We start from the raw sequence: 26455 nt of genomic DNA on the forward strand, positions 1-26455 counted from the left end.
ATATACTGAGCACTTCTGAAAAGATACTGGTTTTTAGTTCTACACAATTGAACTTATTTTATACATATATGTTACCAATGTTAGGACGATTAATCGGAATCAGAAAAATTGGAACTTTTTGGGGTATTGAAATCAGTATGAGAAAATTTATTCCTATTTTCCAATGCCAAATTTAATTATCGTTTTTTTTTTGTTTGATTTAAGAAAAATTTTCCACTGCTGGTAGTAAGAATGAAATAATAAATATTTATTGAATTTAACTTCTAGTAAAACGAAAGTTTATAGATCAGTTCACCTCACAAGTGTGTTTTTACGTTTGAGAAAATATATGCATATTTAAATGGTGTTTTTTTTTTTTTTTTTTTTTTTGTAATCGAGACAAAATAATCACTTTATAGTTAAATATTTAGAGATATGATAAGAATCGGAATCGGTAATTGTATCGGAATCGGGAATTTAGTATGGCATTGGTAATTGTATTGGAATTGGTAAAAATATATGGAATCGTCCCATCACTAATATATACATCCTCATATATATGTATTTTTTTTTTTCTGTAAGTGAACCGAAAGATGGAGCAGGATGAAATGGCCAAGTGCGACAGTTCTGAAGAATCAAAAACAACAAATGAAAGAATGAATAAAAAATATTGTATTTAAAAAAGTAAAAAAAAAAAAAAATTTCAGATGAAACTTTCTCCATGTACTTCATCATCGTCATCATCCTCCTCCTCTTTGCCGCGCATGTGCAACTGAAAACCTTTCTGACCTGCCGCTTGAATGTTATAGATTTCTTGGTTACCACTCTTACCTTGAACCATTGGGACTGGTGCCTGACGACTGGCGTGGAGTTCTTCATGACCAATCTGGAACTGGTGTGTCGCAAAATGACGTTTCTGCTCTTGACTGGCATGCCTATCGTGATACTCGACTTTAGTATCATCCGTGATGACCGCGTATGGGTAACCATCCGAGTCTCGGTCTAACGAGAGGTTTTGTCCTGCATACTGATACCGCCGTTCTGGGCTGTCTTGATCTCTGTTATATCCATCGTTCACATACTCCGTTCTGTCTGTGTCCAGATCGTATTGCAGATCCTGCGGAGGTTTTATCACTCTTCTGGAATGTGATGTCATGGGTCTGTCATGGGTATCCATATCGTAATGATATGAAGTATGTACTGGAGAGTGACGCGAGTTGTAGCCGTAGTAATTGGGTGGTGACTGTGCTGGTTTCGTGCCCGCAACTGGTAAAAGAACAGCACTTTGGTAGGGAGGAGGACTGGCCTCACCACTTATTTCCGCATACGCATTCAACAGATCTCTTGTCGTGTCCAGATCTCCAAATTTCCAACCTTTTAAAACACTAACCAATTCTCCTAAAATGAAAAATATAAAAAAGTATATGAATATATATCTTATTATTTCATGCATAGTAAAAAGGTGCCTTCAATAAGTTTACAGACTTTTTGTACATGCATTTAAAAGTGCCGCAGACTCCTGCGAACTCAGTATGTTATTGCCGTACATCTTATGAGATGACTGACCAATTTTTACGATTTCAACTTCAAATGAAAAGCTACAGCAGGAATTGGAATACACCCTACTAAAGCCTGATTGTCACAGCTGGTGAATTTCAAAAATACAATCTGGATGTGAGGACACTTTAGAAGAACGATATGCAATGAAACTGTGTTTTAAACTTGGAGAAAATGTCACAGAAACATATGAAATGCTTCAAACTGCTTTTGAACCACCTTGCATGAATCGAGCATCAGTTTTTGAGTGACATAAGAGATTCAAGGAAGCCAGGGAGTCTGAAGGTTGATGAGAGGTGTGAGAGGAGTAAGGAAGTCAGAACACTAGAGTTGATTGGCCAAATAAAGAATTTCATGGATAAGGACTGTCGTGTGTCCATAGAGACAATAAGTGCACAGTTTGATGTCAGTGTGGGAACTGTACACACAATTATTTGTGAGGAATTAAAGATGGAGAAGATTTCATGAAGTTTGTCCCAAAGGTGCTCAGAGATCACAAACTATTTGACCAAGATGGGTGTTAAGACTTCCTCATCCTCCCTATAGTCCAGACCTTGCTCCCTGTCACTTTTGGTTATTCCCTAAGCTCAAGGAAAACCTTAGGGGCTGTCATTATGAGACAATTGAGGAGATGAATGAGGCTGTGGTGAAGGTCATTGACACACTCACACAAGGATTTCCATGGGGTCTTCCAGAAGTTGTTGGAACGGTACAACAAGTGCATTGAAACTGGAGGAGATTACTTCGATGGGAGCTAGAGTTTCATGTGTGTACTATCAATAAACGTGCCCATATGAAAAAAAAGTCTGGAAACTTATTGAAGGCACCTCGTACATATAATATTATAAAGTGATATAACAAATTGCATATAAACTTTCAGTATTCCCTTCAATTTCTGAAACGATCAATTTTTAATGAAGTGTAACACATTCATATAAAAAAAGATATATAACTCTAATCTGGCTGCCTAAATGATACCGTTTAAAATTATTATGTATACTAGCGGGCTGCCTGGCACTGTCTGATCATAAAATACACATAAATATTATATTTTAATTAATACAGAAACTGAGACATGTATGCGAGTATTATGTTTTATACGTTTTATTGTCGCGTTGATTATTTGTTTATGTACGCATGCGCAACCGGAAGTCATAAACCGGATGTTGGGTTACAACAGCCATTACAAGGTCATTTGAGTGTTATAATTATGTAAATAGATTATATATAATTATTGTTTTTGTAATATTGCATTGTAATTTGGTTTTCAAGTGCACTTGATGCATATTTTATTTTATTCAAATTAAATCAATGCTTCTATAACGGAACTCACACCGTAGCCAACGCACCATTCCTGGCATTTTAAAATACAACTGCTGAGAGACAATGCGCAGATCTGTACTGACTTTTCTTTCTCCAACTTTACAACATGGCAAGAAAGAAGAAAAAAGAAACAAACAACATACTGAGGATGGAGTTTGGCTCCAAAATATATTTTTAAATTATAAATTTCAAACAAGTAAAATATTTGTTTATTTTCATAATATTGCGTTGTTATTTGGCTTTCAAGTGCACTTGATGCATATTTTATTTTATATATATGTATATATTTTTTTCTGTTTTTATGTTAAATTCTTCATTTTTAATTTATTAAATTCATGCTTTGTTCAATGCAATTATATTTTATATGTAAGTGCTTGTCGTCATTGCTTTAACGACAGTAGTAATATACAAGAATTATAATTATTGCAAATGCCTTATTATAATTGCAATCTGTTATTCCTTTTATTGATTTGATTAGTTTTCTTTGTATACCTTTCAACTTTAATATTCTATCCTGTTTCGCATGTCTAGCTACTGGTGCCCAATAACCTGAACCTAATTCAATATTAGGATTCATTAAAATGTGAAATATTACAGTTGTTATATGAAGTAATTAGAATTTGAAGGTTCGTGATAAATTGCTAAATCATATCTGTAATTTGATTGGCTCCACACTTTTCTTCTTCACTGCACAGACGTGATGTTGCTAGTCTCAGTCTTTTCTACAAATACTATCATGGTATGTGTTCTTTAGAATTATCTGATCTTTTCTCAGCTTCCTTTGTTTCAGTTTGTTTGACTCGTTGGTCTAGTAGTCTCCATTAATTCATTTTTAACACCTCATTGTAATACAGCTTCCTATTCCAGTGGCTTCTTTCCAAGAACTGCAAGGTTGTGGAATTCTCTTCCTGCCCACTGTTTTTCTTTCTACCTACAGCCTTGGTCTTTTCAAGACTAAGGTCAATAGGCATCTCCCGTCTTTTCAAATAATCAGCTTTCATTCTTGTTAGCTCCTTACATTGTGGCTTCATACCTTGTTGTGATATATTTCCATAAAATATATATATTGTTCAGAACTTAATGGATGATGACATCATAAATATGTTATCTCAGCTCCTTAAATCAAGTAGCTTCCTATGCTATCTGGAGCTATTTCCATAAACAAGACAAAAAAATGCAGAAAAAAACTTACAGGTTGCTTTTCAAATTTACCATTTTGAAGACAAGAAAGTTTGAGTGATTTTTGTACACGTTGGAATTGTTCTATTATTATTTATTTACCAACTGTTTATACCCGGCGTTGCTAGGTTGAAAAATATTGGCGGGCGGAAAGTTTAGTTGCATGCTATTAACGATACATTTTGTTACGATTTTCCTGAAAGTGGATCACATGTTGGATTGATAGAAGCATAAAATACATTAATTTTCGTCTATGAAAATTAAATGGAAAATAGTATAAAGGGGAAATAACTCTCACAGCTTAAATAAATTATCTTACCTCCGTGGCAACTGGTGTAGTCTAATAATAATTGAAAATAAAACAAATTAAATATAAATTACAAATAAACGAAATAAATCAACTTCAAATAATATTTCTAAATAGAACAATTAAACCAATTCTATTGCAACAAACAATTAATAATATGGTGCTCATTATTAAAATAGCTTTTCTTTTAATGTAATATGCAAATGAGGTTACTTATTGAATGTTGATTTCTCTTTGAATAAATAGTGTATATATATATAAAATCATGCTAAGTGTGTAAACATCCTTTTTCAGTATGAAAAGTAATTTGTGAAACAGTGTGCCTTTTGCAAATATAAATCAAATTGTGGAAAAACAAACAGACCAGATTATAACTTTATTATAAGTTGAGAACGTCAAAATTAAGCGAAGTCAATTGAAAAGAAAAGATGACTTGCAAAAAACGGTGATGTAAAATTGGCCAGTTGAGGGTGAAGAAATGAATATTTTGGGCCAATATTTTGATATTTATCGTTCAAAGGATGGAGGTTGAAAATGATACTGGTTTAGTCAGGTTCCAATGCATGTCAGAAGTTTTTGGCAAACATACAAACACACACACACACACACACATTTTGCCTATCCTGCACTACAACTCAGTCCATACTGCCTTCCTTATTTAAGGAGTTTCCTAAGTAAGTGATGGTATTATCTAAGTTAAGACAGTTGAGTTGTCTTCCCTTGACATTTCTGAATTTTTGAGATGAGAATTGATTATTCGTACTATATGGATTCATTGGACTACTGTTCTCATCTTGAGTGTGATTTTCACAACATTTTGGTTAATATAACCTCCGACGTTCATGCATATCTTGTCGAACTCAGGAATATTTCTACCAAATTCGGGAACTTGGACAGAATTTCAAACATAATGTAAGCCATATGACATCAGGACAGGATTCAGGAGTGATTCAACTCTCCGGAAACAGATTGTGAGAGTCAAGTCCCCTATAGAAAAAAATCATGACTAAGAACTCTGTATATGAGATCTCATGTAAATGTGAGACCACCTTTGTATAGTTTGCATAGTTATAGTCCACTAAAAGTATGTTTAGAAGAACATCGAAAAGCCATAGTACATGGAGAAATTGAAACATCGGGTATAGCTGACCATATCTGAAACGAAAACGAAAACCATCTACCATTATGGGACGAAGTAAAAATTATAGACAGAAGAACGGTAAAGATTAAGACGACTCAAAGAAGCAACACATATGCTGGGGAATAACCAATAACTAAGTAGACCGAGTATAAAATTTAATACGATATGGGAACCATTAATTATAAATAATTGATAATATGTACAATAAGAAGTAAAAACAGTAATATATATATAGTAATAATAATCAGCAATAAATATTTACAACTAGAAATAAAAATAGGTTCAAGACTTCTAAAATTCATACTAGAATTTTTTGCAAGTGCCCTTGGTGCAATGGTTAAAGTACTTAGAAAAATCAGTTGTAAAATTGATATTCTCCTGAAGGTTCAATTCTCAGTGTGGGTGACTGAAAATAGAATTGTGAATTACTTAGGACCTCTATCTAATCATGGCTGACAGAACAGTAAATAAACGGTTCCATTTGAAATTCTGTCCAAATTCCCGAGTCTGAATTTGATAAGATACATCGACCAAAACATTGCGAAAATCACAATCAGGATGAGAACAGTAGTCTGATGAATCCAAATAATATGATTATCTCCCCTTGTCTTGAAGGAAAGTCTGTTTGGGATGATCTCCTTTTTGTTGTTGTTAATCTCGGAGTTAAGACTGTTGAGTTATCTGCTTGACATGACCTGTTCGTGGTTGTTGTTGCTGTTGTTGTTGTGGAAGTGGAAGTGGGTATTCAGGAAGGAATACAAAAGTGAAGTTGAACTTGGTAATTGACATTTTTTGCCAGAGTCGGATTTTTAAATCAAGTTGGGAATCATTATTTTCTAACCAACTCCTTACTTTTGCGGTGCGGAGTAATGATTTTTTGAAGGAGTCAATTATTTTTGGAGCTGACCCCTACCTCTGTGAGAAGAAGATACAAGATGAACTAGAAACTTCCATCGATTTGAATCTACTAATTCTTGTCAAAAGAAGTAAAAATGTATGCCGGTATCAATTCAGAACCTTTTAAGATTACATAACACCAATGGAATGAAAAAATTGGACTTGATAATTGATAATGTTTTGCAAGAGTCATGTTTTTAAACCAAACTTGGAATCATATTCTTTTTCAAGCAATTCCTTACTTTTAAGATGAAAAGCCATCATTTTTTTTTAAAGAATTCAATGTTTTAGCTGACTCCCAAGCTTCGTGAGAAATAAGAAAAAAAAAAAAAATCAAAAAAAGTCTAAAATTAAAAGGATCACTGAAGATCTAACAAAACAGTAATGGCCGCTATTTGTATCATACCAAATTGTTGTTGTCGTTTGTTTCATTTACAGAATTCATTTTTTTTTTGTTTAATAAAAAGGTCCCCAGATGCATTAGTCCATTCTGTGAAAAACTATTGTAATCAATATATCCTTCTTTGTGTGTTTCGTGTTGGCATCTGAAAAGGGAGAAAAGTCACTTTTATCTGAAGATTGTTGTTATTACAGGCGTCCTTACATCTGGATAAGAGGCTTTATCCATTAGTCCATTTGTATAAAGCTTCAATTTAAAATAACATTTTTAAAGGATCAGTCTTTAATAGCTTTTCCACACAAACTGAATGAACCCCTCTTCTATATATATAAAAGACAAAATAAGTGTGTGTGTGTTTGTATGTCTCGCAAAACCTTTCCACACACATGACGGATCCTCGAGTTCGGTATCGTTTTCAAGGTCGATCCTTTGGACGACAAATATTAAAAAATTGGTCAAAAGCATTCATTCCTTCACTCTAAATTGAGCAGTTTTGTACAAGGAGGGGTTACTTTTTCATCAACATTTTTGCAAAGTCATCATACGCGCTTGCAATGACTAGCCTTAATTTGAAGGGCAGCAAAGTCGTATGTCATAATAGCCACGGGGGTTAAGCAGTTCGCTTTTTTTCACCTTTTCCTCCTTTGTGTTACAGATTCGAATTAACTTTCTTGCTCAAGTTTGAAGAAGCATTTTTGAATTAACTTTCTTGCTCAAGTTTGAAGAAGCATTTTTGAATTAACTTTCTTGCTCAAGTTTGAAGAAGCATTTTTGAATTAACTTTCTTGTTCAAGTTTGAAGAAGCATTTTTGAATTAACTTTCTTGCTCAAGTTTGAAGAAGCATTTTTGAATTAACTTTCTTGCTCAAGTTTGAAGAAGCATTTTTGAATAAACTTTCTTGCTCAAGTTTGAAGAAGCATTTTTGAATTAACTTTCTTGCTCAAGTTTGAAGAAGCATTTTTGAATTAACTTTCTTGTTCAAGTTTGAAGAAGCATTTTTGAATTAACTTTCTTGTTCAAGTTTGAAGAAGCATTTTTGAATTAACTTTCTTGCTCAAGTTTGAAGAAGCATTTTTGAATTAACTTTCTTGCTCAAGTTTGAAGAAGCATTTTTGAATTAACTTTCTTGCTCAAGTTTGAAGAAGCATTTTTGAATTAACTTTCTTGCTCAAGTTTGAAGAAGCATTTTTGAATTAACTTTCTTGCTCAAGTTTGAAGAAACATTTTTGAATTAACTTTCTTGCTCAAGTTTGAAGAAGCATTTTTGAATTAACTTTCTTGCTCAAGTTTGAAGAAGCATTTTTGAATTAACTTTCTTGCTCAAGTTTGAAGAAACATTTTTGAATTAACTTTCTTGCTCAAGTTTGAAGAAACATTTTTGAATTAACTTTCTTGCTCAAGTTTGAAGAAACATTTTTGAATTAACTTTCTTGTTCAAGTTTGAAAAAACATTTTGGATGATCTTTCTTGCGCAAGTTTGAATTTTTTTCAAATTGTCTGTTATGCTTAATTCTTAAATAACATTTTTGAATGGTTTGCTATGTTTAAGTTGTAAACAGAATTTTTTTAATAGTCTGTCATATGAAAGTTCAAAATAGTATTTCAGAATTTTCTGTCATGCTAATTTTTAATTTTTGAATACTCCATCATGCTTAATTTGGAAATCGTATTTTTGAAGGGTCTGCTATGCTTGAGTTTAAAATAGTAGTTTTGCGATTATCACATTAATTGTATGAAAATGTCTACAGAATAAATCCATTCTTATTTTTTGGGGGTATTTAAAATCTAAACAAACAAAAAAGTCAGCATCTCGAATCGAGAACATGCTAAAAGTATCCTGTATTTCTACAAAACCACTATTCACCCATGCATGGAATATTGTTGTCACATCTGGGCTGGTGCATATGCCACTAGTCTCTTGTTCTTAGATAGGATTCAAAAAAGGGTGTCCAACCGAATAGGTCCTGCACTGTCAACCAAACCCTAACCTCAATATCTGAAATGTGGCATCCATGTTCCTGTTTTACAAGTACTTTAATGGTAAGTGCTCAGACAAACTTAAAACACTAGTACCCCCCTTGATGCAAATACTCTGACAAACAAAACAAGCAGCAAAATCCCACCCTACACTAAACATCCGTAGATACCGTAAAGCCTTCTACTCAAATAGCTTCTTCCCTTGAACTGCTAAGCTTTGGAATTTCGTTCCAGGCCTCTGCTTCCCTGACTGCACTGACATGCAGAAGTTCAAGTGTAATGTGGACAGACATCTCGCTGCTCAACTCCCCACATAGTATGCCTGCAAATGCTGTAAAACCTTCTACTCAAATAGCTTCTTCCCTTGAACTGCTAGACTTTGGAATTCCGTTCCAGGCTTCTGCTCCCCTGACTGCACTGACATGCAGAAGTTCAAGTGTGATGTGAACAGATATCTCGCTGCTCAACTCCCTGCATAGTATCCCTGCAAATTTTATCCCAAATGGTAGCTCCTTACAACTTAGTGGTACTGTGCCATGTTTGGGTGTGGATAAACAGTTTAAAAAAAGAAAGTTTAAAATAGTATTTTTATCGATAAACGCATTGATTGGATAAATCTATTCTTATATTTTTGGCATTAAAAATCCAACCAAACAAAGCAAGTGAACATCTCAAACACAGATAAAATGGATTCTAGCTTGCGATGGAAGAATGTTTCCACATTTTTCACATAATGTCTTTTTTTTTTTCAATTGCTTGGAATCGCTTGCAGACATCTTATTTGCATTATAGTTAAAGGATGATGGAATCAAAAAAGGCTTTTCAAAGAATTCAAATCAAATTCCTTATTTGAAAGAAAGAAAAAAAATTAAAATGGCAGAACAGGTCACATGAATATTTTCCTCTGAGAATATCAGTTTGAAATTGTCTATTTTGGAAAGGATTGATTTAACAGAAACTGTTCTACGTTTCTGACTTTTTGACAGATAGATTCCCATGTTTGACAGAAAGATCCCTGAGTTCGACAAAACACACCTAAAGAAGGTCGGAGGTTACATCGACCACAATGTTGTGAAAATGACAGTCAAGATGAGAACAGTTGTCCAATGAATCCAAATAATACAAGGAACTGTCCCCCACCCACAAGAGTCAAAATGAATGGCTATCTCTTTTATTTTTTTACAAGGGAATCAGCACTTATCAAGGCCTGAAGACCACTCAAGGATAAGGGTTAATTGTAACATAACTGCTATGTCCCAAACAGACAAACAAACAAAACAGGAATAGAAATAAATATCCAGGACGGCATTGTTTATTTTTTAACAAAAGATGTTTAATACTGTTATAATTGTTTTGACACCACTTAAAAGTCTCTTGCCATTGTCCATTTCACCTGGTGTACACTTTTCCTCTTTGACCCCGCAGCCAGCCACTTCTCGCCTTTGCTTTAACATGTCCATTTTCTTCAATGTCCACTTTGTTTCTCCGACCTCATGCTGGTCGTAGCCAGCCATATTTTGCCTGCAAACGTCTACACGTCTATTTTCTTCAACACCAACTTTGTTTCTCTTTTTATTTTTTACAAGTCAGCCATTCTTTGCTGCTGCAGATATCTTCCCACATGCTCATATGCACTATATTACCTGAAACTTTACAGAAGCTGAAGGAAAACATCAGGAATGAAGTTGAAGAATTAAATTGAGTAATCCTGCAAGACCACTCAAGGATAAGTGTTAAAATGTTTTTGATAAGTGGAGGGTATGACTTCCAAAATTTGGAAGATCTTATAATCTTATAATTATGTGTTAGGATAATAAACCAATGAGAAACCTCCGACCTAATTATAAAAATATTGAATTTTGGATGCAAGTCAGTTCCCTGTCAGTCTCCATCTTGACACGGCTGAACCATTGCTAATTCTGACTACATTGACTTTTCCGTTGATTTAATGCCGCCATCTTTGTTCTAAAGAATTAGTCAACACTCAAGATCATGACTGCATTGATTCTTCGCCAGTTGGATTTACTACCACTAGCTTTGTTCAACAGAATGGCTCAACACTTAACAATAAGGGTTAATTGTAACGTGACCGTTACGTTGCAGATGGACAAACAAACAAAGCAGGAATAGAAATAAATATCTGGGTTGGCATTTTTTCTTTTTTAACAAAAGATCATTAATACCGTTATAAATGTGGTGACATTACCGAAAAGTCTCTTGCCATCGTCCATCTCGCCTAGTGTACACTTTTCTTCTTTGACCCCACACCGATCGCAGCCAGCCATTTCTCGCCTTTGCTTTATATGTCCATTTTCTTTCTCCGACCTCATGCTGGCCGTAGTCATTTCTCAGCTGTGTTTTTACGCGTCTTTTTTCTTTGATGCCGACTTTGTTTCTTCTTCAAACACGTGCTGCATTATTTCTCCTTTTTTTCTTTTTTCTTCTTGTGCACGCTTTCCAATTTGCATATGCGTGTTTTTTGGCTGCTGCTGCTAATCTCTCTGCAAACTAGCCATTGTTCGCTGGCACCAACATCTTCCCATACATCCATATGCGCTATGTTACAGAATTAATGTAAGCTCAACTAATCTGAAACTTTACAGGAACTGAAGGGAAAATTCACCAAAAATCAGGAAATTAACTAATTTTTATGAAATTTTCAGTATTTATCAAATAATGATCACGGAATATAATGAACACGTTTTTATTTGAATCTTAGTGGAAATGTATTATTTTGTTTAAACAAAAACCACCTTTACTAAAGTTATGGTTTTCAGTAGTAAAAAATAAAAAAAAATAAAAAATTATTTTTGCTTTTGTATGAAAATAAAGCATCGTAAACTGTAACAATAAAAAAAAAAGAAATTAATTTTTTCAGGAACATTACGAAAAAAAAAAAAGAACCCCCCCCCCAAAAAAAATTGGGGAATTAAATTGTAATCGAGTAATCCTACAATCTGTTATGAACGATGGTTTGGAAAGGACACGAATTTGCAAAGCTAAAAATTGAAACCATGTAAAAAAATGTTTTTAATGAATAGAGGGTAGGACAATAAAATTGTCACCCTAAAGAAAACAACACTACGGCTTTATTTAAAACATATTGAAAAAAATCAATTCAGCTAACATGATTATGCAGTAGAGCTGACATCTATTCAATGTAGCCACTTTCAGCCTCAATCACTGCCTCAATATAGGTCTGGAACTGGGAGCATGCCTTTTTCACAAGTGCCTGTGGATACTCAGCAGATGGTGGCAATCAGACTTGTTTTGGTGTTGTGGGAGGTCTTGTTGGTGATGTTCTTGACATATGAGGAAACAAAGTAGCCCAGCAGGTTCAGGTTGGTGGAGAAGGGGGGGGCAGTGAGAGAAGGGTACAAATAGCACTCCTTCTCTTTGGACTTGTGGGCCAGTGCCGAGTTCTTGCTGTCACACCCAGGGTCTGCAAGCGGCCACCTGATTGTACTAGGGGATCATCACACTCTGAGCACATCCAGGTACACTTTGGTGTTGATTTTCAAGCTGACTTCAAAGATGTTAGGTGGCATGGTGTGGCCCTCACTTGAAACCACACCAAAGACCATAACTGTGGCTGGAAACTGTTTTCATCACTCTGGGCATGTCCCTTTTATTCGTGGCAATCTAGCGATGCATTTTAAAGGTGCTTGCAACGTTCTTGTTGTTATAACTTGGATCGGTAGAGAGCAAGAGTCATACAGCGGCGCATCTCTGATCTTGCTTGTTGAACATTGTGTCACTTTCAGACATGATAGAAGGCTCCTATCGTTTTTACAATTTTTTTTTTTGTACACAACTGGCCAACCAAAAGAGAAAACCGGTTTTTCATATAGTCTTTTCTAGGGCGACAATTGTTTCACACTGTAAATCTTTTTTCAATATTTTTTCTGTTTTGCAAACAAATCTTCAATAAATTATGTTAAAATTCTTTTAATGTACCATCAAAAAATAAAGAATTCAAATTAATACATCAGACGTTATTTGTAACATTTTTTTAATAAGGAAATCACCAATTATCAAGGCCCGAAAGACATTCGAGGATAAGGTTTAATGAATGAAATCTGCTAGTGTAGTAATCGTTAATGGTGTAAATTGGGTAGAATTGGGATTATTTAAGGGGAAAACTCAACAAGAACTTATTTACATTGGATTTGAAGGCTATCATATAGTAATCAGCTAGGAAGCAGGCCAGTGAAACAGAGTTCCATAGGCGGGTAGTTCTAGGAAAGAAGCTTTGTTCGTGGAATCTGAGTTTACATTTAGGCACAGATAGAGTGTGGAGGAAATTATTATTCGTGGTTGCAGTTAGACGAGTGTTTTCATGAAAGTTTGACAAGGGAGGTGCATAGATTGAAGCTCAGACAAGCATTTGCCATGAAAATAACAATAGAGCAGAGACAGGCTCGCAAAATCTCTTTTGTGGAAAAGAGGTTGCAGGGAAGCAAAAAGGGTATCACCTACTAAGTTTCAAAGCTAGTTTTGAATTTTGCCAAGGCAGGCTAGGGTGCTGTGAGCAGTTCGCGCTCAGATATGGCAACAGTTTGGGATGTATCTGCTCTTATACAAATAGATGGTTGCGTCAGAGTTGGACGCCTTCTGACTTGGATGGCTTATAGAAATTAAAAGATGAAGGCGTTTTTACCTTTTAACATCTCTTAAAATTCTAGCCACATCCGAAGTTTGTCTTTTTCTCTCTACAATCTAGAAACATTTATTTATTTGTTTGTTATCCTCATCTTGTTTTTTCATGACGTTTTATTCAACTATTCCTCTGACCTTCATCAGGTGGTTAACCATGACGGGATAGGAATGCTGAGTCTTAACTAGTTAGTTATGGTAGTCCATCCATGTGAATAACGTCTTCATTTTTTTTATTAATTAACTGTGATTTCGTTGATGACTGAAACCCAATGGATGATCTACACTGTTTTGCACAGACAGAGCACAGGAAGAGGATTTCGGTTTTGATGGCGAGTGGTGGCCACTCACCAGTGTTTCAGTGTGCAACGCTCCGTAACTGCTCGCTCATGCTTGTTTTTGAAGAAAACCATCTTGCTATCACATGTGGAGTGCCAAGTGTCTCTCGCCGCTGCCAAAGTCTCCAAAAGATTCAAGGGGATATTGCAGTGCTTGAGGGTGAGCTTGATGCAGTCTATCTATAGTTTCTTCAGGCAGCCGATGTTTCATTGCCAGTGAGTGAGCTGACCAAAGAGAATTCTTCGAGGTAGTCTGTTTGAGGGCATCCTGATGACGTAGCCCAACCATAGAAGCTGATGATGGATAAGGAGTGACTGTAGAAGGGCAATTCCAGCTTTCCTGTGAATCTCTGAATGGGTCACCTTGTGTCAGCAATGAAGGCTGAAGATCTGCTGTAGTCATCTGATGTGAAATGACCCCAGCAGCCTGATATGATGGCGATACGGAACTCATGCCTCAGATCATACAGGAGGGTGGATATGATGACTGCGTTGTACACAGCAACCCTTGTATGGGTCCTGAGATTGCGGTTGGTGAACACTCGGTCATTCAGGTGGACAAAAGCAGAAGAGGCGAGATTAAGGCAGCACTGGAATTCATTGCTAAGGTCGCAGGAGAATGAGAGATTGGAACCAAGGTATCCTCAGTAATTACCGCCTTCCATAATTGTTGTCTCACCACGTTTTTGGTTAGCTGATCCTCTGGCCGGCTTTGGATAGGATTGAGACCACTATCGTCAGGCAATGCTCACCTGGAACCAAAGAGATTCAATGCCTCTATCCACTGCGTAATGGGCCCAGAAAATTTACTCATCTCAAAGGATTCTAATAACAAACGAAGATATTTTTATATCATGCGCATGTTTGAATATCTTAGCTTAAATGTGTTTCATCCTGATTAAATTAGAAAAGTAAAGCCCGTTAACACTTACCCTGATCAAGAGGTAAACTACGTCGCTGTCGTGCCTGGGCGCATCTCATGCTATCCACCCTCAGGTCAAGCTCGCCAAGATCATCAAATGTAAAAGTCATCTCCTTTACCTGTAATGATGAAAAGAGAACAACAAATGTGTTATGAACATGATCTTAGAACCAACATATATCTATATATCTATAAAAGTGAAAGTGTCTATGTGTATCTGTGTGTGTACATTTTCCTACGCAATAACTGTCAATTTTAAGTCTACAGACTCGAAATTTGATATACAGGGTACTGAGATTTGGGGAAATCGATGTGGTCGGTTTTCGGCTAGAAATTTGGCGATTAAGGGGTGAAAGTTCAACGATTTGACCTTTGAGAACTCTACCAAACTCCTCCGACAGTTTTCGGTCTAAACACTTGAAACTTTAGATATAGGTTCATTGGACATGGATCTAACTTAATAACTTAATTTGAGGCCAAAACAATAAATTTAAGGGGTCATAATAGGGGTCAAAGTTAAAAAAATTGACCACTTTTTTTTTTTTTTTTTGCTCAACATACATCTCCAAATACCCGGGGAACGCCGGGCACCCATACTAGTCTATATATATATATATACTAGAAGTTCAGCCTGGCTTTGCTTGGACCCTATGTACTTTTCATAACTTTATGTGCATATGTATATATATATTATAAAGTTTGACTCATGTCCAGATAACCTACATCTAAAATTTCAAGTGTTTAGACTCTAAATTGGTTGAGTAGTTTGCTAGACACCGCAAAGGTCAAATCTTTTGAACTTTGACCCCTTGGCAGCTCAAATTTTCAATCCAAACCTGATTAAATATCTTTCCCTACCTCTGAATACCCTTTTTGTAAAATTTCAAATGTTTAGAGCAGAAATTGGCTGAGTAATTTAGTAGAGACTGCAGAGGTCAATTTATTTTTTTACTTTGAGCCCAATTTTGACCCCTTAAAATTTATTGTTTTGGGCTCAAATCAAGTTAAAAAGTTTGATCCATGTCCAAGTAACCTATATCTAAAATTTCAAGTGTTTAGACCCAGAATTGGCGGAGGAGTTTGATAGAGTTTTCAAAGGTCAAATCGTTGAACTTTGACCCCTTGACAGCCAAATTTCTGGCTGAAAACCAATTAAAAAGATTTTTCTGAATCTCAATAGCCCTTATGTCAAATCTCCAGTCTGTAGACTGAAAATTGACAGTTTGGTAGGGAAATGTACACACACAGACACACACACAGACAATTTCACTTTTATAGATATTTATATACTAGCAGGTCGCCTGGCGTTGCCCGATCGTAAAATATGCATAAATATTATATCTTGATACAGAAACTATTTCAAGTTCATAGGTCTATTATATTTTTTTCTAAACAGTTCACTTCTTGTAAGTAAGAAAAAAAATACTCAAGCTGAGATCAAAATTCAAATCTAAAGACAGTGACTCAAGTACGATAACCATTAAACCAGTTTGACAGGATCTTTAAAAAGTGTATTCAAACCTACTTATTTTTAACATAATGAATCTGTCATGTGAACCATTCACGCATGCGCATTCATGAAACAGCAAACAGATAAAAATCCGACGACTCCCACATACTAATTTTTCAATTTCAGTTCCTTAGCAGCTTGTTTATCCAGATGAAAACCGATTAAAAAAGTTTTCCACATGTCTGAATATCCTATATACTAAATTTCAAGTTTGTAGATAAATCCGTTGAGTATATAGGTTGAGTATCCTCACACACACATTCTCACTTTGTTTTTGCGATACTTTTTTGAATGAATTTTACAAAAGTGCATTTTTACCTAAATGTGAGTTGGACATAATTTTCCCTTTGACCAATTTGGCACCCCCAAATAGAGAGCAGCATACGTATTATTCATTAAATATTTATTTATTTAAAAAAGTTTTTTTTTCAATATTCACATTCAGCCACTCTGATGAGTCATAGACAGTGAAACATGTGTCGGTGGATAATTATATTATAAATATATATATTTCTTTTTACAAAGGAATCACTACTTATCAAGGCTAATAGGCCACTCAAGGATAAGGGTTAAAGAGAGTACAGTGGTGAAAAGGACAATATCATAGTAATCGTTAGTAGTTACTATAAATATATATATATATATATATTATATGCAAATATTTTTATTTATTAAATATTTTATTTAAATATTATGAAGCTAAGAGAACAATCGATAATAAAGGTCAATAAGATTGTTAGTTAACGATGAACAACACTTTAAGAGAATTTAAAACAATCGGTTGAATGGTCATAAATTGATTATTTAAACTTCCATGAGCAAAGTTTCTTTCCAAAAACTTCCTGTCTGTGGAACATACTGCTGTGCGGCTGTTTCTCATCTGACTATAACAAGGTTGTTTTCAAGTCCAATGTAAACTAATTTTTGTGGAGCTGTCCTATTAAATAATCAGATTCTGCCCTATCATCATTGTCATTACAAATGATCAAAGTGTTGTCTCACCATCCATCTCACACTTTTTTTACCCTTATCTTCGAGTGGCCTTTTGGCCTTGATAAGTGGTAATGTCTTAGGAAGAAAAAAAAAGAAAAGCTTGACAAGAATTTGTTTACATTGGAATTAAAAACGACCATGTTACATCCAGCTGGGAGCAGCCTTGTGCTATTGTATTCCACAAACGGATAGATTTTGGAAAGAAACTTTGTTCATGGAAGTTGTTTAATTTTAAGTACACAGCGGAAGGAAAGGAAATTATTTATAGTGGTTGCAGTTAGCTGAATTTTTACTGTGAATATGTTAGTGGAGGAACACCAGGGATTGAAGCTCAGTCGAGCAATCGTTCGCTGGAAAAATGGTTGGATCATTCTACCGTTCCAGTAGGTATCTCACTGCCGATGTAATCCTCCATCTGTATGAGTGTCAAGTATATCCTAAACTGGAGTACTCTTGCCACATCTCTTCAGTTACTGCTCGGTGCACCCTATCCTGCCTTGATAAAGTTTAAAACTGGCTTTGAAACCTAGTAAGTGATGCTCTTTTCTCTTCCCTGCTGCCTTTTTCCCAGAGAAGAGACACTGCAAACCTCTCTCTGCTCTATTGTTATTTTCATAGCAAGTGCTCATCTGAACTTCATTTATGGTCCCCTTTTGCCAAACTTTCACAAATAACACTCGACTAACTAGAACCACTAGCAACAGTCCCCCCCACCCCACTCTTTATGTGTGCCTAAATCTAAATGCAGATTCCATAAACTCAGCTTCTTTCCTAGAACTAGTAGCCTGTGGAACACTGTTCCATTGGCCTGCTTCCTGGCTGACTACAGAATAGTAGTCTTCTCAATGCCTCCGTTCGGTCTCAAAAGACAAAAGATACCCCCTGATGGGACAGTTGCGCGTGAAATTGTGAGGCAACGGTTGTGCAATCTTCAACCACACCTCCTGAATCGGCACTGTTTGAGTCCAGTGGCAAGCAGAAGTCCAGGACGACTGGAAACAATGCTGAGATAAGCAGAGAGCACATACAGCACCTAGAAGTCCCAAATGGTTACCCATTTAGTACTGAACAGGTTCAACATTGCTTAACTTCGGTGATCCAGCGGGAACTAGTGTGTCAACGTGATTATGCCGTACATAAGTCTAAGTCTAATATAAAAAAGTTCTTGTTGGGTCCGTCTCCTTAAATAATCAAATTCTATAACTTACACCATTAACGATTACTACACTATCCCTTATATTCATTAACTCTTATCCGCGAGTGGCCTTCGGGCCTTGATAAGTGGTGTCTCCCTTGTATAAAAAATACACCATGAAAGTACAGCAAGCCATAAACTTTTTTTGTCAAAATCGCCTTTTCCGCTCCTTAAAAAAAGAAAAAATATTATGTTAAGAAGAAAGAATTTTAAATTTTGATTTCAAAGTATGTATTTTCAAATAAGTTTTCATTATAATACCTTTACTTTGTATATCATTTTAAGAGAGCGTTTTTGCTCTATCTAATCGTTTTAATTACAATCGTTTTAAAACAATTATGTCTTTTTTCAGAATGTTGAATACAAGAGGGAAAGAAAGGAAATTTGCACAATTTACTTATTTCAATTAAAGGTAGGCTGAAAAGCTGCTGAAACAGCTTGCGATATCAATGAAGCATTTGGGCCAGGAACTACTAGTGAATGCACAACACAATGGTGGTTTAAGAAATTTTATGGTGGCAACCAGAGTTTTGAAGATGATGAACGTAGTGGTCGGCCATCAGATGTTTACAATGTTCAATTAAGAGCCTTAGCCGAAACCAATCCACACACAACTGTTTGAAAACTTGCTTCTGAAAATAGACGTATTGCATACATCGATTTCCAACCATTTAAGAGAGATTAGAAAGACACATAAAATTTGATATATGGGTGCCCCATGAATTAAACAACAATCAAAAGAAACGCCATTCTAAAATGTCATCTTCCCTTTTGTGCAACAAGAACGACTTGTTTTTTGACCGGGTTGTGACATGCAATGAAAAGTGGGTTCTTTACGACAACCGGAAATGCTCAACTCAGTGGTTAGATGCTGACGAAGCTCCATGACACTTCCCAAAGCCAGAGTTGCGCCAAAAGAAGGTTATGCTGACTCTTTGGTGGTCTGCGATCAGTCTCATCCACGAGTTTTCTGAATGCAGACGAAACTATTACGACAGTGAAGTACTGTGAATAAATGGATAAGATGCATCAGAAACTTTGATAACACCCAGCATTAGTCAACAGAAAAGGCCCAATTCTCCGTCACAATAATGCCCGACTGCACGTTACTAAACCAACCCTGCAGAAGTTTAATGAATTGGGCTACAAGACTGGCTCATCTGCCATACTTTTCAAACCTCACACCTACTGACTACCACTTTTTCAAGCATTTCAACAACTTTCTACGTGAGAAATGTTTCAAAACCCAAGCAATACTAAAAACGCCTTCAGTGACTTCATCGCCACCAGAACACAAACTTTTTCCATTACTGACATAAATACACTTGTTTTGCGTTGGTAAAAGTGCGTTGATTCTGATTGGTGCTTATTACGATCGATAAATCTTCGTTTGAGCCGAGATATGTTCATCTAAATTTAAAAGTTAAAAACCACAAGAACTTTTTTGTCAACCAGGTATAATGAGCAAATTTTGTGATTTCTCTGTGTAAGATAAAAAGAAGTTCACAGGAGGTTATCTCCTCTTGAGCTTTTATTTTGTTTTAATAGAACTTTTGTTTTTTGTAAGCTTTTTCTTTATTAATATTCAACAGACGGCGTCAAAACATTTATTTTGCTTTGGGTGGTGTCTTCAAAGTTGCAATATGAAACAAACAAACTCAGTAACAATTTGATAGTTAAAAAACATGATTATATAAAGCAGTGATTTAATATACAACGTTTTAAATTTTATTTTGCCCGGTGTAGACTGGCAGATACAAGGCCTATGTCCAGAGTTGATTTGTTTTGTGTTTTCTAGCATATCAACATTTTTCAGATTATTTAATCTTGAATCCAATCATTTTGTTAACAGTTTTTATGCTTCAAGTTCTTTATAGCTCCAAATATTTATTCATCATGTTTGGTTTGGTTGTTTTGTTGGTGCTTGTACTTTAACTGCAACTTAACATTCATCACTAAATTAATGACTAATAGGTTTTTAAGTATGTTGAAAACGAACATCACATTTAAATTTGGGGCAGACAAGTAGTTTTCTGGATATTAAAACCGTTATTATATAATGTAATCCCTTATGTTTTCACTGGCGGCCATGTTTTCCCCCAACTAAACAAGTAATAATGTGCATGCATGTTACTAAACACTCTCTCCACATGTTAAGAATGGCGACGGCCACTGAAATTTATTAAGTAATACATTGGAAAAAAATGTCTTAATATACAAAAAACTACTTGTCTTCAAATTTAAATGTGATATTCGTTTTCAGCATACCCGAAAACTTGTAAAAGTCGTCTATTTAATGGAAAGTGTTGAGTTGCAGTTAAAGTAAAAAAAATTACCATTTTGTTTTACGGCATATCAACCCTTTTCAGGTTATTTAATATTGAATCCAGTTATGTTGGTAATCGATTTTATTCTTCAATTTGTTTATATCTTCAAATATTCATTCGTGATGTTATATTTTGTTGGGTTGTTCTGTAGAGGAAATTGTTGTTTCTGTTTTTACAGAACATGATTGAGTTTTGCAAAGGGAAAGGACAAAAACAGTAATATCAATGTTTGATGCATTTTACATCAGGAAGCAGGTCTCTTCAGAGAACCTGATCTGGTAGAATATGTTCCAGAGTTAAAGAAAACAAGAAAATCAGAAAGACACCGTTTTATAGCATATCAACCTCTCTTTATCATATATTGTTGGAGTACTAATTATCGTAAACAGGAATTTCAGTGAACTATATTAGGGTCATCTGATGTTGCCCGGAATTCTTCTTCTTTGCCTGTCTTTGAAGCATGTAGTCATATGACAGTTTTCCATATTTTTACACTGTCTGTTGCATCATTATTGTGTATTACAAGATCTTTCTCGCTGCACTGGTTGGGCAGTAGAGGGCAGACAAAGCAGTACTGCATTCTATGGTTCTGTTTTCAACATTTGCAGATGGTTGGGTCTACTTCATTAATTTAGAACAAAAAATCTGGATCTCTATACTCCTATAATTTTTTTTTGTGTGTAAATTTACAGGAGTTTGGTAGAGATCATTCCTCAGACACAAGGTTACTTTATATATATTTATTCCTATAAAATTCTTTTTGTGTATTGATATTCATATTAAAAACATGTTTTCTATTCATTTAAAAAGAAAATACAACTTTGTTATATATGCGTTGTGGAATTGCATTCACTAGCAAAGGATATAGCTAATTTGCATATTCTTTTAAACATTCATTTTAATTAATTCCCTATTAGTTTTTTTTCGGATTTCTTATGGGATGATCATCTTTAGTGAGTTATTACGTGTAATTATATTCATGCAGATATTCTACATGATTTATACTTGCATGATATTTGCGTAAAAAGTTTATAATAAACACAAACCTCTTTCTATATTAGGTATGTGCATATGTATTTGTTTAAAAAGTTTTGCCTACTAAACTCCTGTCAGTTTTTGGTCTACAGATATGAAACTTAATATATAGGGTATTCGAACCTATGCAAAACTATATTCTAGGGAAAATCGGTGAAAAAGCATGAAAAGTTAAAAAATGGAATTTGCCAAGTGACGGTAAAACGACAGAATTACGAATATGCATGCGTGACATAATAGTTATTGGTTCATGCTTTAATTTTTAGCCTTGCAGCAAACATGTCTTCATAGCTCAGGTATTAACGTCAAAGGAAAAAGTAAATTGTAAGCTAAACGTTTTGGTTTCAATTCTTGGTGGTGGCACAGGAGTCATTTAAAAAAAAAAAAAAAACTTTTTAAATCATTACTATATATTGGGTCTAATATAATATAATAATAAATACAAAATCTGCATTAATGTATTTTACAACCGGGTAATGCCGGACGGCTTGCTAGTTATTTTATAAAAGGAATTTTGTGTCTGGGTGAGTTCGTTTCTATGGACAAAAAGGGCTGAGTTGATTTTTATGTAATTTCACACAAAGATACTTTATATGCCCGACAGTGTTCTTAGATAGGTTTTGTATCGGCATGTTTCAGATAAGTATCGATAATCGATAATTAAAAAAATCTAATGAAAGAAGAAACAGGCGATTTTGACAAAAGTTAACACCTTATACAGCCTAACATCACAAGTGTATTTGAGAAGTTTTATTACCACACAAGCCAAAAGGCCCGACATATAAAATCAACAGTGTTTGAAATGAATGTTGCTGTTTAAAACACAACTGTACCATGATACTTGACGTTTTCATCATTATTGTATATAACAAGATCTTTTACGGTGCACTGGTTGGGCAGTGGAAGGTAGTCAAGGCAATGCTGTATTCTATGGTCCTTTACTCTTCCTGTAACGGATGGTGGCTGTATGTAAATGACGAGCTGTGTGCAAAGTGACGTCATGGCAAGAAGAAAAAAAAAGATATAAAAAAAGAATGTGTGCGAAAACTGACGATCATGATCACATTCGAGAAGATCATGGTCACATTTTATTCAAGAAAGTACATGAAAATAAATGTTGTTCTAACAAAAAAAAAAGTGAATTGAGCATTTTCTTTTCATTGTTCCTTGCTGCAGAGTCTACAACGTGTTGGGTCTCAAGTATTTACATGTTAAGACGTGTATAAACGCATACTACATTGCACTCATTTGCAGATGGTTGGATCGATTTGAAAATTTTTAAACAGCAAATATTGTTGTATAATTTTTTTATTGAATGAATAAAATTATTTAAAAAAATTTTTTTATTTTTTTTATTTTGAGACTTTTAGTGACATACACCTTTTTCACTTGTCCTTAAAAAAATATTAATATCGAGTACAAAATTAACGTAGGTAAGCAGAAAAAAACCAAAACAAAATGGAGAATAACTGAAATGAAATTCTTCTAGTAAAAATGTGTTTTTTTTATTAATACATGCTAAAACGCATCCTTGGAATATTGTTACCACATATGAGCTGGGGCATCAAAAACTAATATCACACACTCTATTGGACAACGTTCAAAACAAATCGCCAATCTAATAAACCCCACACTGTCAACAGATTTCCAACCCTTGTCTCACTACAGCAATGTTGCATCCCGGTGCTTATTTTAAAAAAAAAAAAAAAAAACACTTATGAAATGTGCTCTGACGAATTTGTATCACTCATGCACCCTCGGCACCCGACTAACTTGCCAAGCAGCAAAAACTATGTTTCTGAATTTTTTTAGATGTCCACAAGCACCCGTGGCATAGTGGATAAAGTATTTGTTAAGATTCAGTTGTAAATTACACTCTTCTGGTGGTTCAACCCTCAAAGCGGACGATACTCGAAAATACAATTGCAAATTACTTTACATCTACCCAGCCATGGCTGATAGAATGATAGTATGCAACCCTCATGGATTAAATAAAGGATTAAGTTTAAAATCTTGTGCAGAATTCTGAGTTCGACAAAAAGATTCCAGAGTTTGACAGAAAGATTCCCATAGTTTGATAGAAAGATTCCAGAGTTTGACAGAAAGATTTCCAGAGTCCAACAGAAAGATTCCCATAGTTTGATAGAAAGATTTCCATAGTTCGACAGAAAGATTTCCAGAGTTTGACAGAAAGATTTCCAGAGTTTGACAGAAAGATTTCCAGAGTTTGACAGAAAGATTTCCAGAGTTTGACAGAAAGATTCCAGAGTTTGACAGAAAGATTCCAGAGTTTGACAGAAAGATTCCAGAGTTTGACAGAAAGATTCCAGAGTTTGACAGAAAGATTCCAGAGTTCAACAAGATACACATGAAGGGCGGTGGTTATCAAAATGTGAAAATAACACTCAAGATAAGAACAGTGGTCTGAAGAATCCAAATAAGCAGCAAAATCTAACACCTTCACTGTCAAGATTTCAAGGTGGCAGAAAACCTTCTACTCTGGTACTTTCTTCCTCAAACTCCTAGACTTTGGCATTTCCTCTCGGTTTCCTGCTTGCCCGACTGTATTAGTATACAAAAGTTTAAGTATAAAGTGAACAGACATGTTGCTGCTCAACTCCTTACTCAGGGTGTCCCCGTAGGCATGGCCTCTAATTCACAGTAGTCCCTTAAGTTTCAGTGGCAATGTGCATTGTTTTGGATGAATATGGGTAAAGATAAAAAAGTGGAAATCATTATTAGCCCCTTTTTGATGTAATGAATATTCATCCACTGTGCTTCTTGAAGCTGTGACCCCCCCCCCCCCCAATTTTCTTAAAGGGTATGCTAAATTTAAACAACATTAGAAACTAAAATTGTGTCTAAGTTTACCTTCGTGGGGAGGAAAATGAATAACTTTATAAAAAAAAATTATTAATGGTTTTTATAATTTCCTTTTGATTTTCATTTTAGATCTTCGATTTTTTTTCTTACCATTTTAGTCAGATTTGGTATTTTATTCATTTTAACCGATTTTTTGTTTTACATTTCATTTTTTTTAAAATCCGCTATTCATCTTTGCACGTGTTCCTATCTTTCCAAACATTTTATATTTTCAATTTTTTTAGCTTTAAAGTAAAGTGGCGCCATTTTGTTTTCAAAATGGGTTATTTTTTGTTAGACGATATTTAAATGTAAATTTCATTGTAATATATTTACTATTAGCCTGGGTGCCCGGCGTTGCCCGGGTGTTTGGAGGTGTGTGTTGAGCAAAAAAAAAAAAAAAAAATAGTGGTAGTAGGCAGACAGGCTTAAACGAACGAAGGAGGAAAAGAAAAGAATGTGAAAAAAATAAAATGTGACGTCTTTGCCATTGCGTCCATCACCAAATCAGAAGTGGCAAAGGTTTAAATTAAGGCTAGTCAATCGAAAATAGGGGATGACTTTCGAAAATATTGGCGGGAAAAGCGATCCCTCCTTGTAAAAAAGTGGCGAGTTGAGGGTGAAAGAATTAATGTTTTTAGCCAATTTTTCGATATTTGTCATCCGAAGGGTTGAGCTTCAAAACAATACCAATCGTGAAAATCCATCACCTCTGTCGAAAGTTTAAGGCAGACATACAAACATACATTTAAACAGACAGGTGAGATTTATATTATAGATGTACATTATTCTGATATTTGCTGTTTGGTGGGTTCCAGTTGGGTTAGGGTTAGGGTTCCTTCTTAGTCTACCATTTATTGATTTTTTTTTTTTTGATTAAAAGTTCTTCTTTGTGTGGTCGAATGTTACTAAAAGTGTTTTTGACAGGGTTAAAGAAAGAGAAAGTAACGAGACAGATAAAAGGAAGACAGAAATTGGAATTAAAAACGACTATGTTGTACTCAGCTGGGAAGCAGCCTTGTGCTATTGTATTCCACAAACGGATAGTTCATGCAAAGAAACTTTGTTCATGGACGTTCTGTTTAATTTTAGGCACATAACTCCTAGTGAGTACATAAGGATTTTGGGGTATGTTTTACTGTCCACAGTCCTTCGAAAAAGTGGTCAAAAATCAAATGCATAACAAAGAAATGTTATCAAAGGCAAGATCAGTTACTCTTCTATATGTAATAGTAACTTAGATTGGGTAGGTTTCTAACTATATTTTATATAATATTTTTTTACTTTTAAGTCATTTTCAAAATTTTGAATTTTACGAGCTAAACGCACAGCCATTTTTTTTGCCCTCACGTAAACACTTTGTTTTTTGAACCGATTAAACATTCTAAAGTGAGAACCACTAAAAAATCCAGGTAGGTAGTAGGTAGAAGAGTAACTTATCTTGCCTTTTATTTGTTATGCATTTGATTTTTTATCACTTTTTTGAAGGAATGCAACATACCCGGATTTTGTTGCTTCATATTTTTAAAAAAAATTTTCTCATCTTGAGTGTAATGCCGTCTTTTTTGACTTTAAAAGAAAATTTTGATTTGGGATTTCAACGAGAAGTGCCATCATACTTTGCGTGTGCTTTGTGTCTCTTTTTCTTTCTCTCTCTCTCTCTTCCACTTTGTATTGTACTTTGTACTGTATTGTAGTCAGCTGGAAAGCGAGCCAGCCGAACTGAGTTCCACAGGCAAGCAATTCTAGGAAAGAAACTTTGTTCATAGAATTTGTGTTTATATTTAAAGATACATAGAGAGTAAGGGAAATTGTTAATTGTTGTTGTATCTAGATGAGTGTTTTTTTTTTTTTGT

At 34.9% G+C, this 26455-nt stretch overlaps 1 protein-coding gene across 3 annotated transcripts in view; it reads right to left on the reverse strand.

Annotated features, from left to right (window-relative positions):
• Positions 1–633: 633 nt before the first annotated feature.
• Positions 634–26455, reverse strand: part of LOC145263141 (uncharacterized) — a 336481-nt gene continuing 310659 nt past the window's right edge. For all 3 annotated transcript variants that reach the window (XM_080120108.1, XM_080120110.1, XM_080120109.1), the window contains exons 6-7: positions 14688–14796; positions 634–1377 (exon numbers count right to left, since the gene is read on the reverse strand). In XM_080120108.1, the coding sequence (XP_079976234.1) occupies positions 683–1377; positions 14688–14796 (804 nt within the window). In that variant the 3' untranslated portion in view covers positions 634–682. The remainder of the gene's footprint in view (positions 1378–14687; positions 14797–26455) is intronic.

The sequence above is a fragment of the Euprymna scolopes genome, chromosome 38, assembly GCF_053919585.1.
Source record: "Euprymna scolopes isolate OS-2025 chromosome 38, ASM5391958v1, whole genome shotgun sequence".
Taxonomy (NCBI): Eukaryota; Metazoa; Mollusca; class Cephalopoda; order Sepiida; family Sepiolidae; genus Euprymna; species Euprymna scolopes.